Source organism: Sceloporus undulatus, chromosome 3, assembly GCF_019175285.1.
Source record: "Sceloporus undulatus isolate JIND9_A2432 ecotype Alabama chromosome 3, SceUnd_v1.1, whole genome shotgun sequence".
Lineage (NCBI taxonomy): Eukaryota > Metazoa > Chordata > Lepidosauria > Squamata > Phrynosomatidae > Sceloporus > Sceloporus undulatus.
In genome coordinates, this window is record NC_056524.1 from 126,827,335 (window position 1) to 126,853,778 (window position 26,444).

At 39.4% G+C, this 26,444-nt stretch overlaps 1 protein-coding gene across 2 annotated transcripts; it reads right to left on the reverse strand.

Annotated features, from left to right (window-relative positions):
* Window positions 1-809: 809 nt before the first annotated feature.
* On the reverse strand, window positions 810-25,137 carry UCHL3 (ubiquitin C-terminal hydrolase L3). 2 transcript variants are annotated; one of them, XM_042460140.1, is made up of 6 exons: window positions 25,033-25,137; window positions 20,913-21,041; window positions 16,487-16,643; window positions 15,994-16,079; window positions 13,675-13,722; window positions 810-1,184 (listed from the first exon to the last, which is right to left on the reverse strand). In XM_042460140.1, exons 1-6 carry the CDS (start codon window positions 25,063-25,065, stop codon window positions 819-821), a joined length of 819 nt encoding a protein of 272 aa, XP_042316074.1. In that variant the 5' UTR covers window positions 25,066-25,137; the 3' UTR covers window positions 810-818. The 2 variants fall into 2 exon arrangements, with proteins under 2 accessions (XP_042316074.1, XP_042316075.1); XM_042460141.1 differs by lacking the exon at window positions 810-1,184 and adding an exon at window positions 6,167-10,905 and having other exon boundaries at window positions 25,033-25,126.
* Between the last annotated feature and the right edge of the window lie 1,307 nt (window positions 25,138-26,444).

The following is a 26,444-nucleotide window of genomic DNA, read 5'->3' on the forward strand; positions in this document are numbered from 1 at the left end:
GTCAAAGTAAAATGTTTTCTGTTCTAATAGGCTTTGAGAAACTGATTACAAGGTTAGTGTGCTGTTTTATTTTTATCTTTTGTCCTTTGATTTATTTTAATGGTTTTAATTCTATGCATAGCTTCACTGCACTTTAACAATGATGGTATGGTTTTTATTTTTACTATTGGTCTTCAAGTGGATTTCTGTACACCACTCTGAACCCTGGTTTTGGGAGAAAGGCAGAAGAATGACGATGATCATTTTACATAATCCCACTGATCACTGGATCTACTCTACCTTAAGTGGAATTAGGGTTTAGGCAAAGTTTTTATGTACACGTTAAACTGTAATTACAATCCAATTTAACAACTGCTCCAGTTCTCTCTCTCTCTCTCTTTGCATAGACGGAAACAATGTACAGTATGCAGGACGCAGAAACATGTTAAGTACCTCTTATAAAAGAAGTTAAATTGTAAGAAAGTGTTGCTTCATTGGAGTAAATCAAGACACTTTAAAAGAAGAAGAGTATATGATCCAAGAGTAATGAATACAGGAATTGACATTTTTTATCATTAACCAGAAGAATTATGTACTACAAATTTAAAGAGTAAAGTTGCCAAGAAAACAGAAAATTTAAGCAACATTAAATCAGTTGAGAAGGAAATGGATTTGGCATAAGATGAGATGTCAGCAGGCCCAACTGAAACACCAATATGAAAAGAATAACCAAGCAATAGGTGGGTATAAGGCTAAGAAACAAGTATCAGTTTCCTTTTGTTTAGAGGCAACCTTCTTAGCCATTCGATATTCATTAGTAAGAGCTTTTATTGAGGAGTTCAGATAGGAAAACATAGTGGATATATGCTTACTACACCAGAAAGACCAGAAAGGAATTCAGAGAGCAGAATTAGTTCGAGCTGAAACGTTGAGGCAAAAGGCTTTCCATAGAGAAGAGATGGAAGACCGACTACACTTACAACACAATGGAGCCCAATAGATGATAAGGGTATTGTGGGCCTCCAACGCTGAAGGCAGACAGGTGGACTTGTAGCCTTTACAGGGCTTGTAGCTTTTGCAGAGGCTACATGATCACATCTGATCAGTGTCAAGGATGCAGAGCGACGCAAAGGTGAAGCCTTCATTTTGCAGTGGCTAAATTGAGACTGTGATGAGGATGGCGAGGGCAGCAGGGATGATGATGACTATATAAATATTAAAAGAAGACACACTTTACACGGGGCTATATTTTTCACTCTCTTGTACAACCCCCAATGGACAGACATTTAGCTGAAGATATCAGCAAGAACTTATGTCTAAAAATGTATTGGTGGTATTTAATGAATAGAACAGATGTACTAGGATCAAAAACAGCACTTTTGTAACCAGCAAATGTATTTTCACTCTTTGAATGATAGCGCTACAAGTTGCTAAAGTACCTTTCTGTTACGTGATAACCAGGGGAAGGGGTAGAATAAACTGGGTACAGGCAAATAATCTTCAAAAGATCAACTATTCAAAATGGTATACTTCACACAAAGTGATTTGTTGAAATGGCCTGCATGCTTTAGACTATCATCATCTTTTTTAAAAAAAAGGCTAGTGGTTCTATACTATTATTGTATCAAAGTATGTTTCATTTAAGTCACCGATAGTGCAAGGCTGGGCATATAGATAAGTAAAGGGATGCACAGTCTGTTGATCACTGCAGGAATTCTCTAGAAGTGATAACTTATCAGCAGATTAACTAATAAATCTTTTCTATGATGTACCATTTTAGGCTGCATGGAACTAGATTATATATTGGAGTGTTTATTTACAACAAAACCTCCCAAAGTGATGTATAACAGCATTTAAAACAAAGAAACATTCAGAAAAATAGAAACTGTGGGACAATCATTCAAATATTATCCTCATGGAAATGTTTGCTGTGTCATACTACACAGAAGCGGGGGGGAAACTGTATTACTGATCACAGCCCTAAATCAGAATGGGTGTGAAGCTGTTATTGGACTGAAAGTTGCATCATCTCTAACCAGCCTAGCAATGGTGAGGAACGCTGGGAGTTGCTGTATAACAACCTCTGTCATAATAAAGGTAACTCAACAGCTTAAAAACAAATCTTTACTCACTGCATGATCTGAATGAGGACAGCCTGTATATCATAACAATTTATTATTTGATTTTCAAACTGGCATATTGAGTTTTTCCCATTCCTGCAATATCAGTGAATATGCTTGTCCTTTGAGAGTGCAAAATATATGAGGAAAGGGGGAAATTGTCATCCATTCATGAAACTTCAGTGATCACCACTAATTTTCCTAACTTTTGCAACATTGGTGGAAAGACTTTCTACAATTACACAATCTCCTCTTCTCTTTCCAAGGACTTGTTAAGGAACACTAGGCACTACATTTGTGGACATAATCTACAACCCTAGGTGAAGTACGATATTAGAAAACCAGTATAGAAGACCAACTGCAAGTAACATTATGGAAGTAACTTGGAGAAGAAATTATTCCTTGGTCCTTAAATATGCATATTTGGATTACATGTTACCTGCACACTTTGGTCTAGTCCAGGGGATTTTCTACCCAAGACTTACTGAAAAAGGATAACGAAGTACAGTTTGATCCTGCTTGGTTTCACACATCCTGAAGAAACTGTCACTCTTTCTCTTACATACAAAGGGATAAGAGGAAGGGGGGGCATCATGCAAGCATCTGCAGCCCATTCACAAGCATCTAAATCAAGACTGGGCAACTTGTGTGCCTCTAGCTACCTTAAGACTCCCATCAGCCCCAACCACTGGTTATGCTTGTTATAGCTGATGAGAGTTATAATGCATTATCATCTGGAAGGTAACAAGTTGCCATCCCTGGCCTAAACTAGAATAATTTGAACCAGACATTAAAGTCCATAAAACACCTGAATTTATTAATCCCTAAGATGGGTTCACTGTATGGTAACCTTTTCAGAGAGAGAAAGTTTTCACTGACAGGTGTGTAGGCAGGCTGGAAAATGGAAAGCTATCAAAATCCTCATACATGAAACACCAAAGCAAAGATATGGCAAACTTTCCACTCCTTAACACATCAGCCTTCCTTTGCAAGAGAAAGGTTTTATTTTCCTTATATATGAGTTGTTTATCCAGAAACAATTAAAAAAAAAAAGCTTAGCCAGATAAAAACTTGCTTTTGTCAGGTGAACACAGGGCAGGAAATAACTTTTACAGCATGTGTACTTTGTTCTGAAAAAGAAGGCTAAGGAATTCAACCAATGTTCCATCAAGACGACAGATTAGGCCAGTCGTAAAAGCACTGCAGTTTATATGATTAAGGAAGCAGAAAATGAACAAGTAATTTAGATGTAAAATGGAAATATAATACCAACATTTTTGTGCAACTCTTTTTAAAAAGGAAATTTAATTATGAGAATTCTACATTAATTGTCCTTGTTTTAATTATGTTAGAATTATCCACTAACTCCTACTTACCGCTTCTACTGCACCAGATAAAATGGCTGAATTACATGATTTCTAAGTTTACTCAGGAGCTTTTTGTAGGAGACATAGCTAAAACAATACCCGTTACCCCTCACATAATCTACTACCATTTTTAATACTAAACTTACACTGGAGATATCACCATTAATCCAGTATCTATTTCATTCTTAAAATGCATGTGTGTGTGTGTGCACACAGCTTCAGAACTAGTTAGTTGCCTTCTTTTTATCTGTCTCCAACTCAACATGAAATAAATTTTCTGAATTGTTTTAAACTTTTAAAATTGATTTTACTTGTACATTACCCCAGATAACTCTAAATCCCATCTTTAAACGTCAAGGCACATTCCAAATGACCTCAGCAACCAATGCTTGTTCTTTGTATGTAAACCAGGATTAAACACTGCATGTTAATGTTTTAAGATGCTATCGTGGTCAAAGTGTTAGTGCTAGAAATCACAGGTTTTGAAGCAAGGTTAGCACAGGAAAATAACTACGGTACCTGCCTGAACAGCTCAAGTCATGATGAATTAACCTTCCAAGTCCTTTCTTTGTCCTTGCTTCAGCTAAGAAATCCTTGCTTCATATCAAATATATTATGGCCATATATATATATTGCAACAGTCATGCCATGTATGTATGGACTGGGTTGTACACATTCTGTATAATTCAGGTGTAATTCACCATTTGGAGCAGAACTAGATTTCCTGAGCTTTCTTTGTAAAAGCAGGAAGTTGCTAGCTGCATATTTCTAACTAAAATTCACTTTGTAGTCAAAGGAATAGCTTTTGTCTGTTTAAACTTGAGCCAGCACATTTAAAAAAAAAACAAAGGCAGGAAATGAAGGAGGTTAATTTTACAACCATGTAATTCAACAATCCTAGCATGTGGTGTCATTATGCTGCCTTGGAAAAAGAAATCTATCAAAGAAGCTCTCAACGTTCCCAATAAGAGAGCAAATCCGACATCTGAGCAGAACATTTAAAGAATTAGTTTTAAAATTTCATTCAGATATTCCCAGAATCATGAAGGAGACTGTGGTTATGTGAAATTGTAAACTGCTTTAAGGTTATTTTGCTGTTGTAAAAGAACTATTCTACCTCATCTTTTAAACACGTCTTTCATGATCATGTTTGTGCTACAGATCATGATTTTCATGATCATGATTGTGCTATGTGCCACCCACTTTCCTCAGCAAGGATTCACTGTTTGCTATCTTGTGGAAATCAGTTAGTTTGCTGATTTGGATGTTCCAGCAGTTGTACGTACTTGCCTTCCATCCACAATTCAAGTGATTTCCAAGCTCAGGACCAAATTGGAGCTTGATGGTTTAGATAATGGGTTCCCAATAAACAAAAACCAAGAAGAAGCAAAAGACAAGGAACCCATGCAGAAGGAAAGGAAGCAGCACATGAGCCATTCCTCGGGAAATTGCATAGACTAAGCCATTACTGTAAATCTTAATGTTTCCAGAAAACAACAACAAAAATCTACAACTGATTCTGCTTCACTAGAACTCATTGTTGTTTTAACATTTTCTGAGCTCAGCTGTCCTAATTTGAAATGTATAATATACATTTAAATTAAGCCTTTCAAAAGTTACGTCTCACCCGTTATTATGAGAACACATTAAATCTTTTTCCAAATGAATCTTAATTCAGTATGATTTGCCTTCTAGAGATATCTAAACCAGATTGTTTAATTTAATGGAGAGAAAACACTTGTTACAGAGATGTGTTTGTTTGAGGCACTGCTGTACTCCCCAATTATGAATTGTTGTGTGAACAAAGGAGATTCATTCAATATACTGTACAGGCTGAGTATTCCTCAGCTGGAATTCCAAATTCCAAAATGCTCCAAAATCCAAAAATTGCCCATGTGGGTGGCAGAGACAGTCACATCTTAGTTTTCTGGTGGTTCGGTGTACAAAAACTTTGCTTCACGCACAAAATTATTAAAATTATGATATATAAAATTACTTTGAGGTATACAGAAAACATAAATGGATTCCATGTTTAGATGTGTGTCCCATCTCCAAAGTATTATGTTTGGACATGCAAACATTTCAAAATCTGAAAAAATCCAAAACACTTCTGGTCCCAGGCATTTTGGATAAGGAAGAATCAGTCTGTACAGGAATTCAGGACCTACTGGAGGCAGTCATTATTGGTATTTAAAATGTTATGTATTTTAATAATAATAATAATAATAATAATAATAATAATAATAATATGTTGTTGTTATGTGTCTTCAAGTTGTTTCTGACTTATGGTGACTCTAAGGCAACCCTATCATAAGGTTTTCTTAGCAAGTTTGTTCAGAGGAGATTTGTCATACCCATTCTCTTGAGGCTGAGAGTGTGACTTGCCCACGGTCACCCAATGGATTTCCATGGCTGAGCTGAGATTTGAATCCTGGTCTCCAGTGTCCCAGTCCAACACTCAAACCATTAAAACATATTGACCCATTTCAGAATATACTGCTATGTTAATTCAAACCTTTGCATAATAGAACATAACAGTGATGGTGAACCTTTTAGAGGCCGAGTGCCCAAACTGCAACCCGAAAGCCACTTATTTATTGCAAAGTGCCATGTCCCTCTGGTTTTCTAGTAACAAACTGTGGCAAACTCTATGCTGGGGCGATGGCACATGTGCCCACAGAGAGGGCTCTGAGTGCCACCTCTGGCACGCGTGCCATAGGTTCGCCATCACTGGAATATAATAATATCTCACATTTTAGCAACATAATAGGGAAAAACATGTTGACCAAAGCAAGTAATACACAAGTCAGGGCTTTTTAGTGGCATCCAGAATAAAACAAAGGACATGTACCCAAAGATTTTTTTTTTAAATAATTCTAAAAGGGTTTTCTTGTGTTTCATATTTGGAATAAAATGTATTGTTTCAAGCTGGGATTTTTTTAAAGAAAGCAATTTAATTTGAAGTGCAAATATGTTAAAATATGTGCATGTTGGAGCTGGAACTGGCTGCAATTCTAGGTCTCCCTAAGATTCTGATAGAAAAAACTGGCATACATCATTGCTATAAGGTAGGTTTTACTGGAGAAAACTGATGCAGCAGGCAGTCGATTGCAGAGAATGCATCAAGGCCCTTACTTGATGGTCCCAGCATGCTCTAAGAACAAGTGCTCCTAAACAATTAATTTTACCTAGATTATCCCTGTGGCTGAGTAACAAGTTCTCTAGGATGGGGCACACATTTCCCAGATAAGACAACTGGAAGATGGATCCCTGCAGTTATACAGGGCAGAAATAAATCAAGGAAGCTGTAGGTGTGACCCACCATCTAACCTATTAGATATTAAAAAAATAAAGGTTTCCCCTTTGACAAGGTCATGTCCGACTGTAAGGGGTGATGCTCATCTCTGTTACTGAGTCGAAGAACCAGCGTTGTCAAAGACAACTCTGTGGTTATGTGGTCAGCATAAGTACACAGAACGCAGTTAGAACAGTATATCAGAATAGTATAAACATGTTGCAGACAGAAAGGTTTCCTCCTTGGTCTGCTCCCAGCCACCTCTATAGCCTTTCATTATTCTGCTGAAGTATAAACCATCTACCCGAGAATTGTGAATACAAAATAAACTTGAAATAAATAAACTCAAATACAAAATAAAGGTCTATGCCATTCTTTCATGTTTTTTCTCAACCACTTGTTTAGAAAGTCACCCCCCCCCAAAAAAAAAAATACAACTTGAAATCTTTCACCTTACAGCATTAACCAGTCAGCAACTTACACCTTTTCAAGTTTGTCATCTTGACCACTGGTACCCATTTCAGATGTTGAACATTTCAATGAATACTAAAGGTAACCACGTCAGTCATGACAGGCAACCCTTGGAAGCTAGGGGTCCACACTGCCCCACAGGACAACTGAGAGAGATGCGGCCCCCACTGCAAAGGCAAAAATGCATTTAATGCCCTTATGACCTTTGGAAAGCACGGGGACATATTTGCTATATTTTGTAGTCCCATGGGCTATTTTAGGCCCAGAAAAGTCACTTTCTATTCAATTCCTATTTTTTAAAGGCCTTTCCTAGGCCTAAATAGCTAGGGGTGCATAAACATGAGGAAAATATCCACAAATTTCACCCAGATTACTCTTGTGGTATTTGGAGGTATTAGGGAGTAATTTTTGTTTTACACCAAGGTATCATGGGAGCTGAAAAAATAGCCCTGGACAGTCAGATGCAACCTGTGGCCTAGAGTGTGCTGCCAAAAGCAACAAGAACAGTTATTCTCTTACAGGTTTCTCTTAAATCTCTTCATCTAAATCAGTGTATAAATTGATAGTATACAGTGGACAATCGGTATTTACATGCTCCAGATCTGCAATGTTAGCCAAACGTGGATTTAAAATGCAGAAATAGTGAACAAAACTCCTGCGTCTGAGTGCAATCAAGCCAAAACGCTGTCCGAGGGAAGCAGCAAAGGTAGTGGCAAGGCCTGCTGTGGCTGGGACAGTTCTGCTTTTTCCATTCCAACGGCAGAAACGGAGGCTGGCATGCTCCCTGAATGCAACAAAGCAGGGAGAATGCATGCCCGGGGCTTGCCATCACCCTGCACCCCAAGCTGGAAGTTGTTTCACGCAGGTTTTTGGACAGAGCACAAGGGCAAGGGAAAAGCCCTCTGGGAATGCAAGGCTTCAGAAAGACAGGTGGATCTGTGAAACGCCAGGAGGCGTAGATTCCCACTATTTCACCAATGCCCCACTGTAGTTACAAACATACCTTGTTGTTCCAACAGTTTTATTTTGCAGTCAGTGATGTGGGAGTGAACAACTCTTGAAGAGTATTTCTTAATCCACAAAAGTAAGATGACTGATCATCTGGCATTACAGAATGGTGCAGAATCAGTACTGCTGCCTACATGTATACTAGAGATATTCACCAGAATCATGACAAACATTCCCATTTGATCTAGGATCTAGATTCATTTATAAAACTAGTTTCAGATCCTGAACTGAGCAGCAACCATTGCTAGAGAAGATTAAGGATCTGGAAATTTTCCAGTGCTGTATTGTCCCCACAAAAATTACTTTCCCCATCTCTCTAAAAGGCAGAAAAAGTATATTTTCCCTGTGTCTCCACCAGGGATAGTAACCCTCAAAAGGTTATAGTCACTATTATAGCTGAAGGACAATCTGAGAAAAAATAAACTTTTTTTTTTTTTGCTAAAAGTGAAACTGAACAACAGATAGAGGGGAGAAAAGACATGCCCCTTACAAACTATCTACATATGTATATGGTTTAGCCCCATCATTTGGATATACTAGAGCTTGATAAGGATGGGTATTGCTGCTGCCTGCTGGAGTCTACCATGTTACTATTTGTAACTTCCACTACTTGTAGCACCCACCAGCTAAAGGCATCTTCACCTGAGTCCAAGATGTAAAGTTTACAGGGCCTTATGAATGTTAAGAGTGACTTTCACATTGATGTCCTGCAGATTTCTGCTAAGGCAGTATGGCTGGATAAAGTCAGATGTCGTATGCTCCTCACTGAGTGAGCAACTATTTTCCTTGGTGGGGGAACTCCCAGACACAGTAAGCCATAGTGCAAGCGCTGATCCACCTGCTAAGTGCAGATGTTGATATCTTCTTTCTCATGGAACAGGCAGGAAGGAAACAAGGAATCCAAAAATCAAAGTTGTTCGTCCTCTTCAGTTAAATGTGGATAGTTCTGCGAATGGCCAAAGTGTGCCATATCTTCTCCAAATCTTTGGAAGGGCAAGGGCAAAAGGTAGGGAGGATCACTACCAGCACCCTGTGGAAGGCAGAGTTCACCTTAAGAGTAAAAGCAGGGGCATCCAGAGCACGACAGAGTCTGGTCTGACAATGTGCTGAGTTCCAACAGCCTGTGTGGTGAAGGGACGGCAATCATGAAGAACATCTTCTAAGATAAGTGATTTAACAAGACCTCACAAAGGTTCAAATGGTGGAATGCTATGAGAACTGTGTGTTGTCTCAGAAAGGAAACCAGTGAAATACAGGTGGGGCAAAGAGCATCAGACTCCTGAGGAATCTGAGAATATGTGGATGCAATGCAACACAATCTTGGCTCCCTGTGCATGAGGCAGCAGTGAGGTGATGGCTGCGATTTACCTCTTGATCATATTGGATATAAGACCTTGGTCAGTGCTCTCCTGGAGAAATTCCAATAAGAAATAGAGAACTTGAGAAAATTGATCTGCTTGTATCTATACCACCTGCAGAAAATTCTAAAGTTGTATTCATAAATTCTGTTGATTGGTGCATGTCTAGAGATCAGGATGATATCCACCAGTTTCTCTGCTCAATTTCTAGTCACTCCAGATCAGGATGGTATATCTGTCCCTGTGTCAAGAGGCAAGTCAAGGAATTGTGTATGTATTCGGAGAATTAGTCACTTCTCAGCCACACTGAGGCAACTAGGATTACTGAGGCTCTTTCTCATTGCACCTTCCTTACCCTGGGAAGCAGGGCAACTGGGATGGAATACAGAAACTCCTTTGGCTCAGGGGAGATACAGGGTGTCCATGTCTTCAGCACCCTCTGTTTGGTATCTTGAGGTTAATCTTGACATTCGCTGTTTATCTTAACATTCACTGGGGAGGTGAAGAGTTTATGTCCAGTTGGCTAAACCTTCTGGTTATCAGATGAAACATTTCTGGATGTAGGATCCACTCATCTTGGTTTTATCTGTCTAGCTGGGCCAATTCACCTGGGAGTTTAGAGTGCCCTGAAGGTGCTTTGCCTCTATGGAAATATGTGATTCTGCCCAGATCAGTAGCTTCTGGACCTTCTTCATGAGGGTTGGGTGATTTGTTCCCCCTCCGAGATTTAAATGGGGTTTTGTGGTCGGGTTGTTTAATTCCAGCCAGTTCATACCATTTTTCACTTCCTCCTGGTTCCATTTGTCTTAAGCTAGGTGGGGCCTGCAGTGGGCATCCCAGCCTCTCAGACTAGCGTCAGTGGTGATCTGCACTTGGGTCAACTGCCAGAAATACTTCTCCTCCTTGATGGCAGGGAAGATCAATTATTTGAGGGATTGGCAGAATGATTGGTAAACCCTTATTTTACAGCACTTTCTCACTGCAGTGCCAGACTGGTGTGGGTGCAGAAGCCACTGATGAGATCAGGCATGGAAATGGGCCCAAAGGAGACACTCTATCGTGAATATCATGAGTCCCTATAGGTATGCCAATAGGGTTAAGTCCAGCAGGGGAGAACCTCTGACTGACAAAATGGTGTTCTGATGGCTTGAATTCTTTGCTGGAGGAGGGAGACCATACCTGACCATGTGTTGATTATGGCTCCAAAGTGCTGATCTCATGAAACTAAGTGAAGAGGCTCTCCCATGATCTTCCTGAAAACCATGGATGGTCAATGAGTGAAGCACTTGCTGGACATCTCTGAGGCCCTATTGGAAAGAAGCAGATTAAATAAGCAGATCAACAAGGTATGGATAAACATGAAGGTGGAACTTCTTCCAGTGTGCCACCATGGCTACCATGATTTTGGAGAACACCCTGACAAGCCCAACGGTATTGTTTTGCTTTGGGAATGCAAGCCTCCATGACCAAAGCCAAGGAACTGGCAATAGGGTGAACCAAGATGGGAAGGCATGCTTCCGTCCAATCCAGAGAAATCAGGAATTCTCTGGCTGAAAACCTTGGAGAATGTGCTTGAGTGTCTCCAGCTGAAATGCAGCATGTCTTGATGAACCAGTTTACTCCTTTTAGGTTCAATGTGGCTCTTCACTAGAAGGCGACGTTTCTGCAGCTTCACAGATTTTGGGGGAAGCAATGAAGTTGTGAGGTCTGCAAGAAACCTAGATTAGGTAGCCCTATCTGACAGTATCCTGTAGCCACTGGTATGAGATTGAAATATCCCAAGTGTCCGCAAAATCTTGAAGACTGCCTTCTACTGATAGTTTGATGTCAGGCCTATGAAATTTTTCATTGATCCTTGTTATGCAGGGGGACTGTTGTCTGCTAGAGTTGTGGGCTGTTTTTGCTTGAGTTGAAACCTAGGATCTCCCCACTGAGATCTGTATCCTTTGAAGTCCCTGAATTAAAAGAAGGAATTGAACTGAAGTGTGCAATGAGGTGAATGAAAGGATGCCCAACTGTCTTCTGTGTCATTTATCTGTGCCCCCATTCTTGCCTAAAACTAAAGCCTTCTCTCTGTCTTTAGTCTCAACCAGGGCAGGGTTCAAGGACTCCTTGAAAAGCTTGATACCTAGGAAGAGGCAAAGGTGAGATTCTGATTGGTGTATGAGTCCACATTCCAATTTGCAAGCCATATCTCTCGCCTCACCACATCAGATGCTGCCTTTATCCTGGCACTTAACTGGATAGCATCCAAGCTGGCAACTGTTGTGAAGGCTGCAACCTTCATCAGTTTGTTCTTCTCTTGTCTTAGTTTAACCTTATTAACCTTTCATTTAATACCGCCTTGGCCCACAACATGGATGCTCTGGTCACGATGGAGACTGAAATTGTAGCTCTCAGGGCCAAGGAGGCTTGACATGGTTTCTAAAGGGCAGCCTATGCTTTCCTAATGTCCAGCATATCCTCACTATTTTTGAGTAAATGGCAGAAGATACAAGGGTTGAAATGGGGGCATCCACCAAGGGCATATGTAATTTAGATATAACATTCTTGGGCAGGGTATTTTTTAAAAACACATGATAGAATAGGCCTGTTGGAGGCAGACTTGTTCCATTCCTCTCTTACTACATCCAGAGATGGAAAGGGGATAACCAAGAGAAGAGGGGATTGCTTAGGGAAGCACCCCCAGCTCCCTTGGGTAAGGTCTGTATCCTAGGTATGAGGAGGCTCCAGCAGGTATGCTGAGGCCTAATATCCCAACTCGCTTCCTTAATAATACAGTAGTCATCTGACTGAAACAACCGTGCAGAGAGCAGAACTGCCATGGACTCATCCTCATCATTGGAGCATATCTTCCTTCTTACTTCCCCCCAAAAATGGAGGCGGCATTAGCACACCGTAATACTCTCCAGGTAAGTGTCTGACATAGGCTTTGCTGTTGAGGATGGGGGGGGGGGCCTTTCAGGCTTTCCCGTGTTTCTTTGCTGGGGGGCCCTGTTGCATCATTGGACTGAGGGCTTTCAAGGCCATCAAGATGGTGCCCATCAGACCTAGAAACTAAGGCCTCTCCAGCTTACCAAGTGTGCACCATACAGGAAAATTGAGGCTTCCCCACACAGTCATGTTGGCAAGCATTGTGTGCCCCTTGGCCATGGGGACATTCTGTTTTACGCACCAGGACGCTTTATGAAGTGGGAATTGTGTGCTCCATCCTTTCTATCCCTGATATGGTGGGCAGCAGCAATGGCAACAGCCTCCTGGGAGATCTAGTGCTCAGAGCCAAGTCGTCAACTCAGAAGTAAAAAGCTCTTTCTCAGCAACCATGGATAGGCTACAGGGCCCCCAATATTCACACCTTCCTTGTGCCAGTTCAGTGTTACCTCCTCTGGCCCATTTTGGGCTGAATGTGGGCAGTACAAAGAGGCACTGGAACAGATGGGTTTCAATTCAGCTGACCACTCCAGCAATTTCCTTTGTATTCGCAGCAACCTCTATTCCTGCTCCTGTCAGCTCACAGCAGAGGATGCAGAGATGGGGCTGGAAGGAGAGGATCTCTGGCCAGGCCAGGAAACCTCTCTTCAATCCAAGCGAATCTTAACGCACAGTCAGACAGCTTATTCCCTTGCTCAGCTCAGCAGCGTGGGGGCTTTAAAGGGATGATGAAAACAGAGAGATGGGCTGAAAGTGGAGGAAGTTTTACTTTAAGAGGAATGTTAGAAGTTAGATTGGGGGAGAAGACAAAGAGCAGCAAGTTATGGAATGGTAAATAAGGACAGAAATGTGTTCTATTGGAGCAGGAGCCAGGAATGACATCGCCTTTTCTAGGGGTTGCTCCCCCTGGTGGAGACAAGTGTGCTGTGCTAAGAAAATGATTAACCTATTAATTATTATAGAATAATTCATATGTTTGAGCTGACATGTGCGTATTTTCTATGATATTGCTCTTCTGGAGCTTTTAGCAGTCTGATGGAAATGTTCAAAGGAAGGAGAAAGGAACAATTTTCCAGCAATGTATTTACCACAGTTCAGAAATAACACTACTAACAACTCTATTTAGTAAAAGTTAACTTTAGTACCTCCGTCTGACCTTCATGGGCACTGGATTCATGAGTAACACGAATAGCCTGAAATTTCAAGAATTGTCATTAGTCTTTATGTCAGATCTTAAAATGTATACATTATACAGTTATCAATGATATATGCAGTCATTTAATAGCTACCTCATTTTAAAATTTCAATCTTTAAATAAGGAGTATAACAAACTTGAACCATTATGGTTTAGTGGTTTGAGCGTTGAACTATGACTATAGAGACCAAGGTTCAAATCCCTGCTCAGCCATGGAAATCCACTTGGGTGAGTCACACTCTCTCAACCTCAACAGAAAGCAAAGACAAATCCTCTCTGAACAAATCTTGCCAAGAAAACCCCATGATAGGTTCACCTTAAGGTTGCCTTAAACTTGAAACAACTTGAAGGAGCACAACAACAAATAATGAACTCTTTTTAACCTAATATTAGCAGCTGCATAATTAATCATCTGCCTTTATGTTGAAAGCAACACAGTAATTCAGAAGAATCTTCAACTACTCTAACACCATGTTTCCTAGATAAGCAATCATCCACTTTGATAAAAGAAGGCCCAGGCAGGACAGCAGTTCCTTCACGAATAACTGAAGTAAGAACAATATTGCTCTTCCTCAAAGTCAATTAAGACCAACAGCTCAAATAACCCAGTACTCTTCACATAAGTCCATTGCCAGTTAAGCATGCTACAGTTTTCAGATCCTGCTACCAAAGGTCCCTTAACTGGAGATTGCAGTTGTTAAGATTAGTTAAAGCATCTGCCCAGCCTATGTTGTATTGCTAAGCTTCAGCTGTTTATTAACATTTTGTTTTCAATAAAAACACTATTGGTACAAAAGTCAGAAAATACTGTATCAATATACTTTATCCACTATAACACAGCTCATGTCTGATAGAAGTCTGCAGATGGAGTTGTTGCTCATGCTGAATGGCAGTATTATATGCTTTATAAATTAACAGTAATGACAGCCTGCCATAAATACCCTAAAAATACTTGATTGCATCTGATCTTGGAAACTAAGCAGGGTGAGTCCTGGTTAGTAATTGGATGGGAGATAGGCAAAGAATAGCAGGTGCTGCCAGTTATGTTTCAGAAGAAAGAACTGACAAAAACATTTCTTAGGGCCAAAACAGATGGCCCTGAAGGGATGACTTGAAGCCATTCCTTCCAAAGACAGATTGGGGCCGTGAAAGCACACACCACAACCCCAATCCACCTTCAACCTGGCCAAAAAAGGAACAGAAAAGATCCGCTCCTTCTTTGGCTGACAAAAAGGCAGCTTTCGTCACCTTGCTGCAACCCCATAGCGGCTTCAAACCGCTCCAGTGGTATGCAGCGTATAAATGCTGTGCCGCCAAAGCGCCTTAAACTCGCCCATGTATGGGCGGCTGCCTAGCTTTCAGGCAGCTTCAAGGCATCATTGTGACATGCAGTGTTTAAACGCTGCACGCCGATGATGACCTGAAGCATATTTGGGCTGTCTGTTCCAGCCCTCAGTTTTCCTTGCTTAAGAAAATCTTAGGAAATTCATGGGCCCCATAAGTTAATAGGCCTCTTGAAGGCAAATGTGCAGCACACTACAAAAAAGATTGTACATTTGACTATGTAGATTATCAAAACATTCCTTCAATACTGGGTGTCACTGAAATTGAAGGTCACATATCTTGATCTTTTCAGGCTTTGATATTATAGTACAACACAATGCAAAACCACACCCACACCTCACACTAACAGCGAGGGGCAGTGAATGTGAGTTAAATCATGAATTTTTAGTTCGTTAAGTAATTCTGAAAAGGCTCCTGTCTTGATATTTTAACATTTGTTGCTTGCCTTCAAGTCATTCTGACTTATGATCCTGACAATCCTATCACAGGGTTTTCTGAAGAGGTGTGCCACTGCTTTCTTCACCCCTCTTTTGGGGTGTCACTCGGTGCGATCCACACCCCCTCACTCCCCCAGTGACACTACTGGCCCAAGGTCACCTAGTGAGTTTTGCTGCCTGAGTGGGAATTTGAACACTGGTCTCCTGGGGTCCTAGTCCCAACACTCAAACCATTATGCTGTGTAGGCTCTCTTTCTGATATTACATAAACTTTTTACTGGTTAAATAAAAAGCAACACCCACACCCACACCACACGTTAGCTATTTGATATTCTGAGTAATAATTGAATCCTAAGCTGTGTGGTGACTGTTTAATAAATGCCCTACAATCTTGCTTGATAGTGACTGGGCTAAATATGTGGAAGTGTAAATTATAAGCAAAAAAGAAAAGTGCAGTTTAAACTGAAATTAAGTAAATAAATACTAACTTCATAAGTTTCTAGGTATTTGGCCCTCTCTTCAGGACTCATGGGTACCGAATCATCTAGGAACTTCTTCAAAGAAGAATCTGCTTCTAAACACATTAAAGAACATGAACTGTTAAAAATGTACTTTTTCAAGGCACAATGAAATTTCAAGCTGTGTTGATATACTGTAAGCTTCAAACACAGAAAGGTTTACCAGTTTTCCAATTCACTTTTTAGTCTAATACACAAACAGAAGTAAAATTAAAAATCAAAAGTCTGCAGTTACAGGATTGTTTGTATTATACTGAATGCCGCTTGGAGATGGACCACGTTCAACTCTCAGGAGGCATTTTCTAAATAATCCATGCTGGATTTGGTACTCATCATTCATGTATTACTTATTTAAAATGCAGCACAGCCTACAGTTGCGTATTTGTAAATTTTCCTGTCATAAATAGTAACTAATTCAAGAACGCCACCTATAAAAGATAAAGAATAAAGATTAAGCATTTACCAAAGTTAATTTTATCTCTGTTGTTAGCAATAGCATGAATAAGTCCAATAGTTCCACAGGCATTGCTGATTGTTTGCTTCATGAAATACACTGATGGCTTGACTTCTTGACCCTGAGCTTTTATTTTATTTTCCTCTTCTGTTCGGAAAGTTTCATACTAGAAAGTGAAAAAGAAAGAGGCATCAAATTTAGAAAATAAAATATTTTCAAATTTTGATTTTAAAAAATAGTATCAAGTTTGTAAACAGCCCATATCAGAAAGAGTTAAATACGGTCTAGAAATAAAGTAATTTCAGCTTTTGGAAATACGGTCGGCCCTTCTTATACACAGATTTTTTATACACGGATTCAAGCATCCAAGGTTTGAAAATGTTCAAAAAAAGTATAAATATCAAATATCAAACCTTGATTTTCCATTTTTTATAAGGGACACCATTTTGCTATGTCATTATATTTAATGGGACTTGAGCATACACGGATTTTGTTATACATGGGGGATCTTGGAACCAAACCCCAGCGTATAACAAGGGTACACTGTAGATTACCGCACATAGTTCTGTACAAGTCAACTTCATGTATAAGCTGAGGTAAGGTTTTAGGGTCAAAATCATGGATTTTGATTTGACCCATGGGTAACTCCAAGATAAACCTTAGCAGCCTATAACAAAGGACGAGGGGAAAAATCACTTCCTCTCCTCCTTCTCCTTTCCGGGACCTCTCCTGACCATCTAACAACCCTTCCCAGGTGCTGGAGGGGAAGTCTTTAACATCAGATGGGGAAGGGAAAGAAGTTGATTTAAATGTGTGGTTACATGGGGAGAGGAAGTCTTTAACATCAGATTGGAAAGGAAGTGGATGTAAATATGGGGTATGAGGAGATAACATCAGATTGGAAAGGAAGTGGATTTAAATGTGGGGTTTGGTGGGGAGAGAAGGCATTAACATCATATAAGGGAGGGAAAGATGTGGATTTAAATGTGAGGTTTGGTGGGGAGAGAAGGCATTAACATCAGATGGGGAAAGGAAACACCTCTTTCACACACACACACACACACACACACACACACACACACACTCCCTGCCCAGAAGCTCTTTTCGAAATCACTGCTGAGACACATGGGCTGATGCTTCTTTCAGGACCTTTGTAAGCACTATCACTTTATTGATCCATTTATAAATTGACCCAGGATTTTAAGGTTAGTTTTTGGGCATAAATTTCTTGACTTATAGGGCCCAAACAGACAGGCCAAAATAAAGCTGCTTCGGGTCACTTTGGAGGTATGCTGTTTAAATGATGCATGCAACCTAAGAGGCCAGAAACCTCGCCAAAGCCATACTCCAGTCCTAAGGACCAGAGGGAAGCTTTGGTGCAGCTTCTGGCCTCTTAAAATGTGTGTGTCATTTAAACAGCACACCTCCAAAGTGACCTGAAGCAGCTTTATTTTGGCCTATCTGTTCAGGCCCATAGTCAGGCCCAATGTACAGCATTAACTGGAGATTTTTCTAAACTTTAGGATCTCACCCCATTTTTACTTCTAACTTTTAGTATACATGCATTGAGTATCATTCATGTTTTGTCTTTAGCATGGTTAGTATTTACTCCTACTAATCAATTATAACATCCCTCCACAAACTGAGATGAGGCTGAAGTGCTTCCCCCCTCTTTTTTTTACTGTCCCATTCAGTTCTAAAGAATTTGATGAATTAGCTCATTTTTAATTGTGAAGGATATATTGGATCTGAAATATGTCCCAGTTGAAAACATTAACACATTGTTTGTATTGGATGTTTATATAACAAAAGTTTATCTATTTCTTTACTCCTAATAATGTAAAAACATCATATTATTTTACTGACAGTAAACAGAATGAAAAATTAACTTCTGTCAACTGAAAGAACTGTATCTGACTAGTTTTCATATGGCTGTCACATGTCTTAAAGCTTCCAAAAAGTTGGCAGTGCATGGTCTGTTATGCACATAACCCTTAATATTCGGTTAAATAATCTTCAAAGCACAAATGACTGGTTGTGCTCATTATTCAGAACATTACAATCTACTGAAAATGTATCAGGAGGTGGTGTGTACCTGAACTTCTGCTGGCAGAATAACAGGATTTAGCAGGAAGTGGGCCTCGGGCTAGTTTTAAGGGAGCATGACTGGCTGCAGGGGAGATACTGCCTCCCTTCTAGTTGGATTCCACTGTTTCATAACTGGCAGTCCAGCCTGTTTCTTCCAATCTGATGTTAAACTTAGGCCAAAGGTTTTAATCATTATCTTCCCACTTGAAGAAGATACGATGATATGAACACCTCAACAAACAAAATTAGTTGCATAGGTGTATAACATTCTCAGACATTTTACATGAAAGGAGTATCAATCTTCAATTTGCCTCCTATATTTTAGTAATTAAAAAGCTGTGTTGTCATCCAGTTCAAATACTCGTACACACATGTTAATTGGTTGTCATTAAAACCTGTTGCTTTGATGAAAAACTAATTAGATAATTAGCATATGCTGCAATAAGCGCTATCTGAGAAGAAACACCTACCATTTTCTTTTTTCAGACAATTCTATCTTTGGTGCTTTTAAGTACTAATATTAAAAATAAAAAATAATTAGGCACCAATAGATCTGCTATCCAACTAACAAAGGATAGCATCTTACTGATTCAGTGTATTTTAACTGATTAATTATTATTGTTATTATTATTATTAGCCTTTATTTATGAAGCGCTGTAAATTTACACATACAATCTTTTTTAATTAGACGGTTCCCTGCCCTCGGGCTTACAATCTAAAAAGACATAACACAAAAGGAGAAGGGAGGAGTGGAGGGGAAGAGGATGAGGTCCAGCAGTTCCTCTCTACCTCCAAGGTCTGGACCAAGGCAGATGGACTGGAGGGAGGGCTTGGCTTCATAATGGATGGTTAATCTTCTTCCAGGGAAAATACATACTCTCAAGTAGGATATGCATTACAGTATATAGCAATACAGGAAATGGTTTGATAAACAGGCACCAAAAAGAACATCAAATAGTAAGCGACAATGATGCAATGCCTGGGAAGGCTACTCTGAACAGGAGGGTTTTCAACTCCGTTTTGAAGCTGGTTAAAGAAGTGATGGCTCTTGCTTGTGGGGGAAGAAGGTTCCAGAGTGAGGGGCAGCAAGTAAAAGAGGCAATCCGGGATGGGGCAGAGGAAATCCTGGGCTGAGACAGCAGACCTTGACTACCAGAACGGAGGGCCCTAGTGGGAAGGTGAGGAGAAAGAAGGTCTGATAAAATTAAGCAGCTATACAGCTACTGTGATGTAGCAGCTTGAGTGCTGGACTATGACTGGAAACCAGGGTCCAAATCCCTGTTCAGCCATGGAAACGCACTCAGTGGCCTTGGAAAAGTCACATCATCTCAGCCTTAGAAGAAAGCAAAGGCAAACCCCCTCTGAACAAATCTTGCCAAGAAAGCCCTCTGATAAGGTCGCCTTAGAGTCATCATAAACTAGAAACAACTTGAAGGCACACAACAACAACTCTCTTATTAGAAACTCTTAACCGATTAATATATGCTTTGGTCAGCAATGCCCGCTGGTATGGCAGTGTTGTTGTTCTACAAAAATAACTCTTTAAAAAAACCTGCCAGTCAATATACAGCTCTATAAAATATGCTTCTAGAATATTATCATGTCTAGAGCCAACATTAGCAGACCCTATAACATAGGCTTCTAAATTGCCATTTCTGTGCAAAGAACTGCATCTAGGTGACCAGGAAGAAAATTTCTACTTGTGTTATTTTTCAAGTTGTTGATGTGTCACAAACATAGCCATCAAGTTATATGAGGGAGTGGGCTTGTAACTTTTTGCATATGTTTGTAAAATGATGGTGAATACACTTTATGCAATAGGAGAGGGAAATGTATTTAGAAGATATGACAACACATTGCTGACATAGCTTTTTCATTCAGAAAGAAAAAAAGTAATTTCTTAAAGAAATGCCATGCTTAATCAGAATTTCAAATGCCTGATACACATTGTTTATTTCATAGTATCTTGGGAAAATTGTTTTAAAGCAGCCAAAGGTTACTAAATAAAATGTTGACAGTACCTCTCTACTGCAAAGATTCCTGATTACAGGGTTTCAGCTATACCTAGGTCTAGTGGAATAAGGGAAGAGGTGATAAGAACAAATCCTGGTTTGAATTGTTGCTCTTCACTCTGGATATCATGGGAAACTGCCCTAAGAAATGAGGACATCTTCATCCTGAGAAGATGTACATGAGGAGAGAAGGTGAGGAAAATGACATTCACTGCTTTGCTTCCCAGGTCCAATATGCCAGGCTGAAATCTCATTTTGTTAGCTCATTCCTGAGACCCAGGAGAAGGTTTTTGTAATCAACAAGATCACTGTGTTAGGGATCTACAAATATTTACCTTTTCTGTAACTGGAAAGAGGAGGAGGATAGCACAAACAGGTCTTGGCACCATGCTAAGTAGTTCTTGATCCATACCGTATACATCTACGAATTGCCAGCTGGGATGTATCCCCAGCTGTTTGAGAAACTAGTTTAAAAAAGAAACATCTGTCAATAAATACATCCTTCACATTTATGAACTATGGGAAGCTACATAAGCAGTTTGCAACTCGACATGGGAATCTGACATTCATTATTAAAAAGCAAGTATTACATAAGACATATCCAGGAGATACTCTTCAGACATTATTTAGCAAACCATTTAGGCATTTAATTTACATTGCACCTTACTCCCCAAACTGGGACACAAGAGGATTAAAAGTAGGTACAGATAAAAACACAGAGAGCCAAAATATTAGGATAGAATTAAATAATTATTCATATAAAAACACAATACTGTGAGGGACACAAAGCCAGAAGAACACACAAGTTTTTTCTTATCTTCTTTCTCATATGCAACCACATAGCAAAAGACTTGCATAATAGTTGTCTGGTCAAAAGCCTTCTGTTGGCACCAAGGGGAGGTTCTTGGGTTTTTAGCAAGCCTTTTTGTTTTACATGGCAACAGCAGAAAGGAGTAACTGCATCAAGGTTAACCCTTTCCTTTCTGTCACAATGCTTCAGTCCTGATTATATAATTAGGCTTGAAAAAAGTATTTTCTTTATTCCAATGGAAAGTTTGCTTCATGACTGATCATAGTGCTTGGAATTTTACAATAAGCAATGTACAGGTGTATATGTGCCTTCAAGTCACTAGTTGACTAGTTGACTTGAACACTCAGTGGTGGTTCTGCCAGTTCCTTCCTCTGAAATATAGCCTACAGTGCAGGCACATAAATGAGAATAACCGCTACACTGGTAAACCCACATTTTCCACAAGAACTTCAGCTTAGCCCTTTAATTCTAATCCTGAGCTACCATTAAGTTCTTAAGTACATGTTAACTTCTTCTGCTCATAGCCATGCCCTGCTACCCAGGTTTCTCCCTACTCACATTCTGTTATCTCTTAATTGACACTGTAAAACTAAGCTGGGCCAGGGCTTTTTGTTTTTAGTTTCATTTTGCTTATAAACTGCTACAAAGTACACGGCTGGCTCTGCATAAACAACAACTGTTGCATGGAAATCTACATGGAAATCAAAACTAGCCTGCCCAACAGACTTAAAGGAAAGTTCCTTTATGAAGCAAATGTGCTGATGCATTAGATTTCTGAGCATGCTAGAAAGAATAATTTCAGCATTGTCAGAACACCAGTCAACTCTTCCCTTCTTTTTGCTTTCTCTGGGACAATCTTGAACAACGCCTTTCTAACCCCTACACAGTACATAGAGATAACCGTCTCACAAAAAAGAATTCTTCCTTATTATTGTATTTAGCTGAAACCAAATACAAATTCAATTCCTCATCTCAGCTTCTTTAGGGACAGCATTCTCAAACGTCACACTCTTGATGGCTCTATACCAAGGGTGGAAATTGTGCATCCTACACACTGCTGAAATGCAACTCCCAGTATCCCTAGTCATCATAGCCAATGGTGATGAATGCTGGGAGTTGCAATTCAATATCTGGAAGACGACATGATTCTTACCTTTCCCCTATATCTATTATTCTGCCTTCTCTATTCTGATGTCCCGAGATATACTGGGATACCCTAATTCGCATCAATCCTACCCAGTAGGGTAAATGGGCAGGGATAATGCAAGCTGCAGATGAAAACATATGGAGAACACCAAGTTGCAGAAGGCTACTTTATAACTATGGGCCCGAACAGACAGGCCAAAATAAAGCTGCTTCGGGTCACTTTGGAGGTATGCTCTTTAAATGCTGCATGCGTCCTAAGGAAGCCGCACCAAAGCCACACTCGAGTCCTAAGGCCTAGAGCACAGCTTTGGTACAGCTTCTGGCCTCTTAAGATGTGTGTGCCATTTGAACAACATACCTCCAAAGTGACCTGAAGCAGCTAAATGTTTAGGTCCTTAGTTAACTAGGAGCTTCCTCCACTGAAGTAGGTGACAAAATAAACCGATTGAAAAAAAATGTGTGGAGTTCTATATAATTAATGATCAAGTATATTCTAGGTGTTGCCATATTTTTAAAGCTTACTCCTCACCTTCATTCCTTATGTACACATGTCAGAATTAATCTTCTTCCCACATCAGCGCCATCATCTTTTAATTGCTGTCCCTCTCTACAAAACTGAGGCATTGCCTAAGCATTACGGAAGCACACTTCCCAGTGTCACTTAGGACTGGTCATACAGGACACAGTGAGACGTCTTATAGGTATGACAGATTACAGAAATGGCATGATACTATCTAGATAGTTTATACAGTATATGCAGAAGGGATGAAACGTGTTAAAGGGAATTATGGACAGAAATTATAAAGTCAGAGCGAGCCAAAATAAGGAATTATCGAAACAATAAGATTTGACAGCAAGCAGAGAAAATTACACAAAGTAACCACAATTTTAAAACAGTAACCACTAAAATTAAAGTGATCAATATTTAGACACTTTACTAAAGCTAGAAAGTTATAAAGCTATATAATTGTTGTAGACAGGACTTCAGGTAAACTTATGCTGACCCATGTACCCATGACTAAAGTACTCGCTTGATCATATTTCATATATTATTAATTCAGCTGCTAGAGAAGAGAGACCTCCATTCACAAACCATTTTATTTTAACATGTAAAGGTCCTAATTTATTAGAGAAAGAATAAAGGTTGGTTTCAGAAAAGCTGACACTTTAGTCCAGAATACCTTACATTCTAACTATAAAGCTTGCCATGTATTAGGTTTCCATAACCTGGGGCCTTCCAAGGTATTTCAGATTAACTCCCATCACTCTCAGACAGCATGATTAATGGTCAGGAATGCTGGGAGTTGTCATTTATATATGGCCATGATTTCACCTTAGCTCCCACAGTTTCCTCCTATGGAATCATGAGGTCTACAGTTTGGTCAGAGGCACCAAAGGAGTTCTAAAGGCCCTTCCCTCAACTGCTAATCCCAGGATCCCATGGAAATCAAAGTAGAACCATAGTGCTATAACTATGCAGTGTGGAAGAGATGAACTCTCCCCAGAAGCCAAGATGTCTAAACTGAGACTGTCATGTTTTGGCCACATCATGAAAAGACATGGTTCACTAGAAAAGGCAATAATGCTTGCTAAGGTGTAAGGCAGCAGGAAAAGAGGAAGACCACATTCCAGATGGATGGACAAAGTTGAGGAAGCCACAGCCCTGAGTCTGTGAGACCTGAGCAGGGCTGCTGAAGATAAGATGATTTGGAAGGCTCTCGCTTATGGGTTTGTAACAACAACAAGAAGAGTAAGGACCCTAAAACGTGGATTGAGTCATCCACTTTCATGGGCTACAGCCTTCTTGAAAAGCCGGTGTAGTGTAGTGGTTTGACCGTTGGACCATGACCCTGGAGACCAGGGTTTGAATCCCCCCTCAGCCATGCAAAGCCACTGAGTGACTCTGGGCAAGTCACACTCTCTCAGCTTCAGAGGAACGCAATGCCAAACCCCCTCTGAAGAAACTCACCAAGAAAACCTTAGTCCAACCCTCAACCCACTACACTACAATAGCTCTTCAAGCAGCCTATAGCCCATGAAAGAGGATGACTCAATCCACATTTCAGGGTCCTTCCACTTCTTCTTGTTACAACCTTAAGGTTGGACTTAACTCAGAAACGAAGGCACACAACAGCTTGAAATTATTTGAAGGCACACAATAAAAGCAGCCTACCTAAGCAGTTGCCTCAGTAGGGAGATAGTAGAGAGAGAGAACACAGACATGCCACATATTGCTATGTGTGCAGCATCCATCAATACAGAGCAAAAGCATGCATATCTTAACGCAGAACAAAGGTGGGCAATGTCTACCCGGCTGTTGATTATACAAAGGACAGTTTCTTGGAGATGCAGCCCAGCAACATCTGGAAGGCCACCCTATTTCCCTCGTTCCCACTATAACATGGCAGAAAGGTTATCGAGAGAAGACCCAGACGCTCCCAGAGAAGAAGAGGGGCCATGCTCTGACTGGCAGGTAATAACAGGTAGGAGCTGCTCACCTGGTTCGTGACCTGAAAAACAAGAACACACATACAAAGAAATGTTCAAGCTCCAGGTCTTTCTCAGAACCAAAGCCCTTAAAAACGAGTCCTCTCAGGTTCCCCCACCAAAACCCCTACATCCTCCCACCTTCCTCTCACCACTCCTTCTGGCGCCATGCCACTAACAACCCTCCTTTCTATTATTATTATTATATTTCATTATAAAATGCTGACTCCAGCAGCCCCTTCACCACACAGCATTCACACAAAGGATATTTTAGTGTTTACAATTCCTCTCCCCATAACAATCCACATCATAAACATTACATTCCTACATAGATAATAAATAAGCATCATCTTCAAAGTCCAGCTGAATGATATCTGTTTCTTCTCTCTGAAACTTTTTACACCACACTCCCTTTCCCTTTGAAGAAGCAATCCTTCCTCTCACATGTAATATAATAATAATAATAATAATAATAATAATAATAATAATAAAAAAACTTTATTTATACCCTGCTTCTCTGTCAATGGCAATCGAGGCAGCTTACAAGTTAAAAATGACCTATAATCCCACAATATCCCCCCCCTCCCCTAAAACACAAGACACAGAAGGGTTAAAACCATCCATTAAAATAACAAATCAGCGAACAGGCTATAGCGAATTTAAAGGCGATGGTTATAATAATAAATGGGATTATAATAAACAATACTAATTACAATGTTTTATATTAAATGATATATAATGGTAAAATATTTTCTGATTGTCATACTGTGTTCCTGCTTTCAGTCCTCTTTATTCAATGCCCCTGCATTCCTCTTGCCGGCCTTCTTTAGGTTATGCATTTGTATTATTATTTTATTTTTATGTATTTTACGTCTGAGCCTTCTCGCGCTTTTTTAAAAGAGAGAAGGTTCAAGACATAAATACATAATAATAATAAAATAATAGAATAATAAAATAAATTATAAACTAAAGAATGCTGGAAGGAGGGAATACAGTAACTTGCATATTGAAGCAAAACAGACAGAAAGCAGGAACAGTATGAAAATCAGAAAAGATGGCCACACACACACACATATATATGTATACATAAATAATATATATTTTATTTAAATAATATAAAATATACAACACATAATATATATAAATATATATACATATATAAATATATATTTATTTAAATATATATATAATATAAAAATATACAATATATATAATATAAAAAGATTATATATATATATATATAATTTATTTATAATATATAAAAAAAAGGTAAAACATACAATATATTATAGATTATATATAATAATATATTATAATATATACTATATCATATATAATTAGATAATATATGTTATATATATATATTTATATAGTATTAGATATAATATAATAATATATATATATAATAATAGAGAGAGAGAGA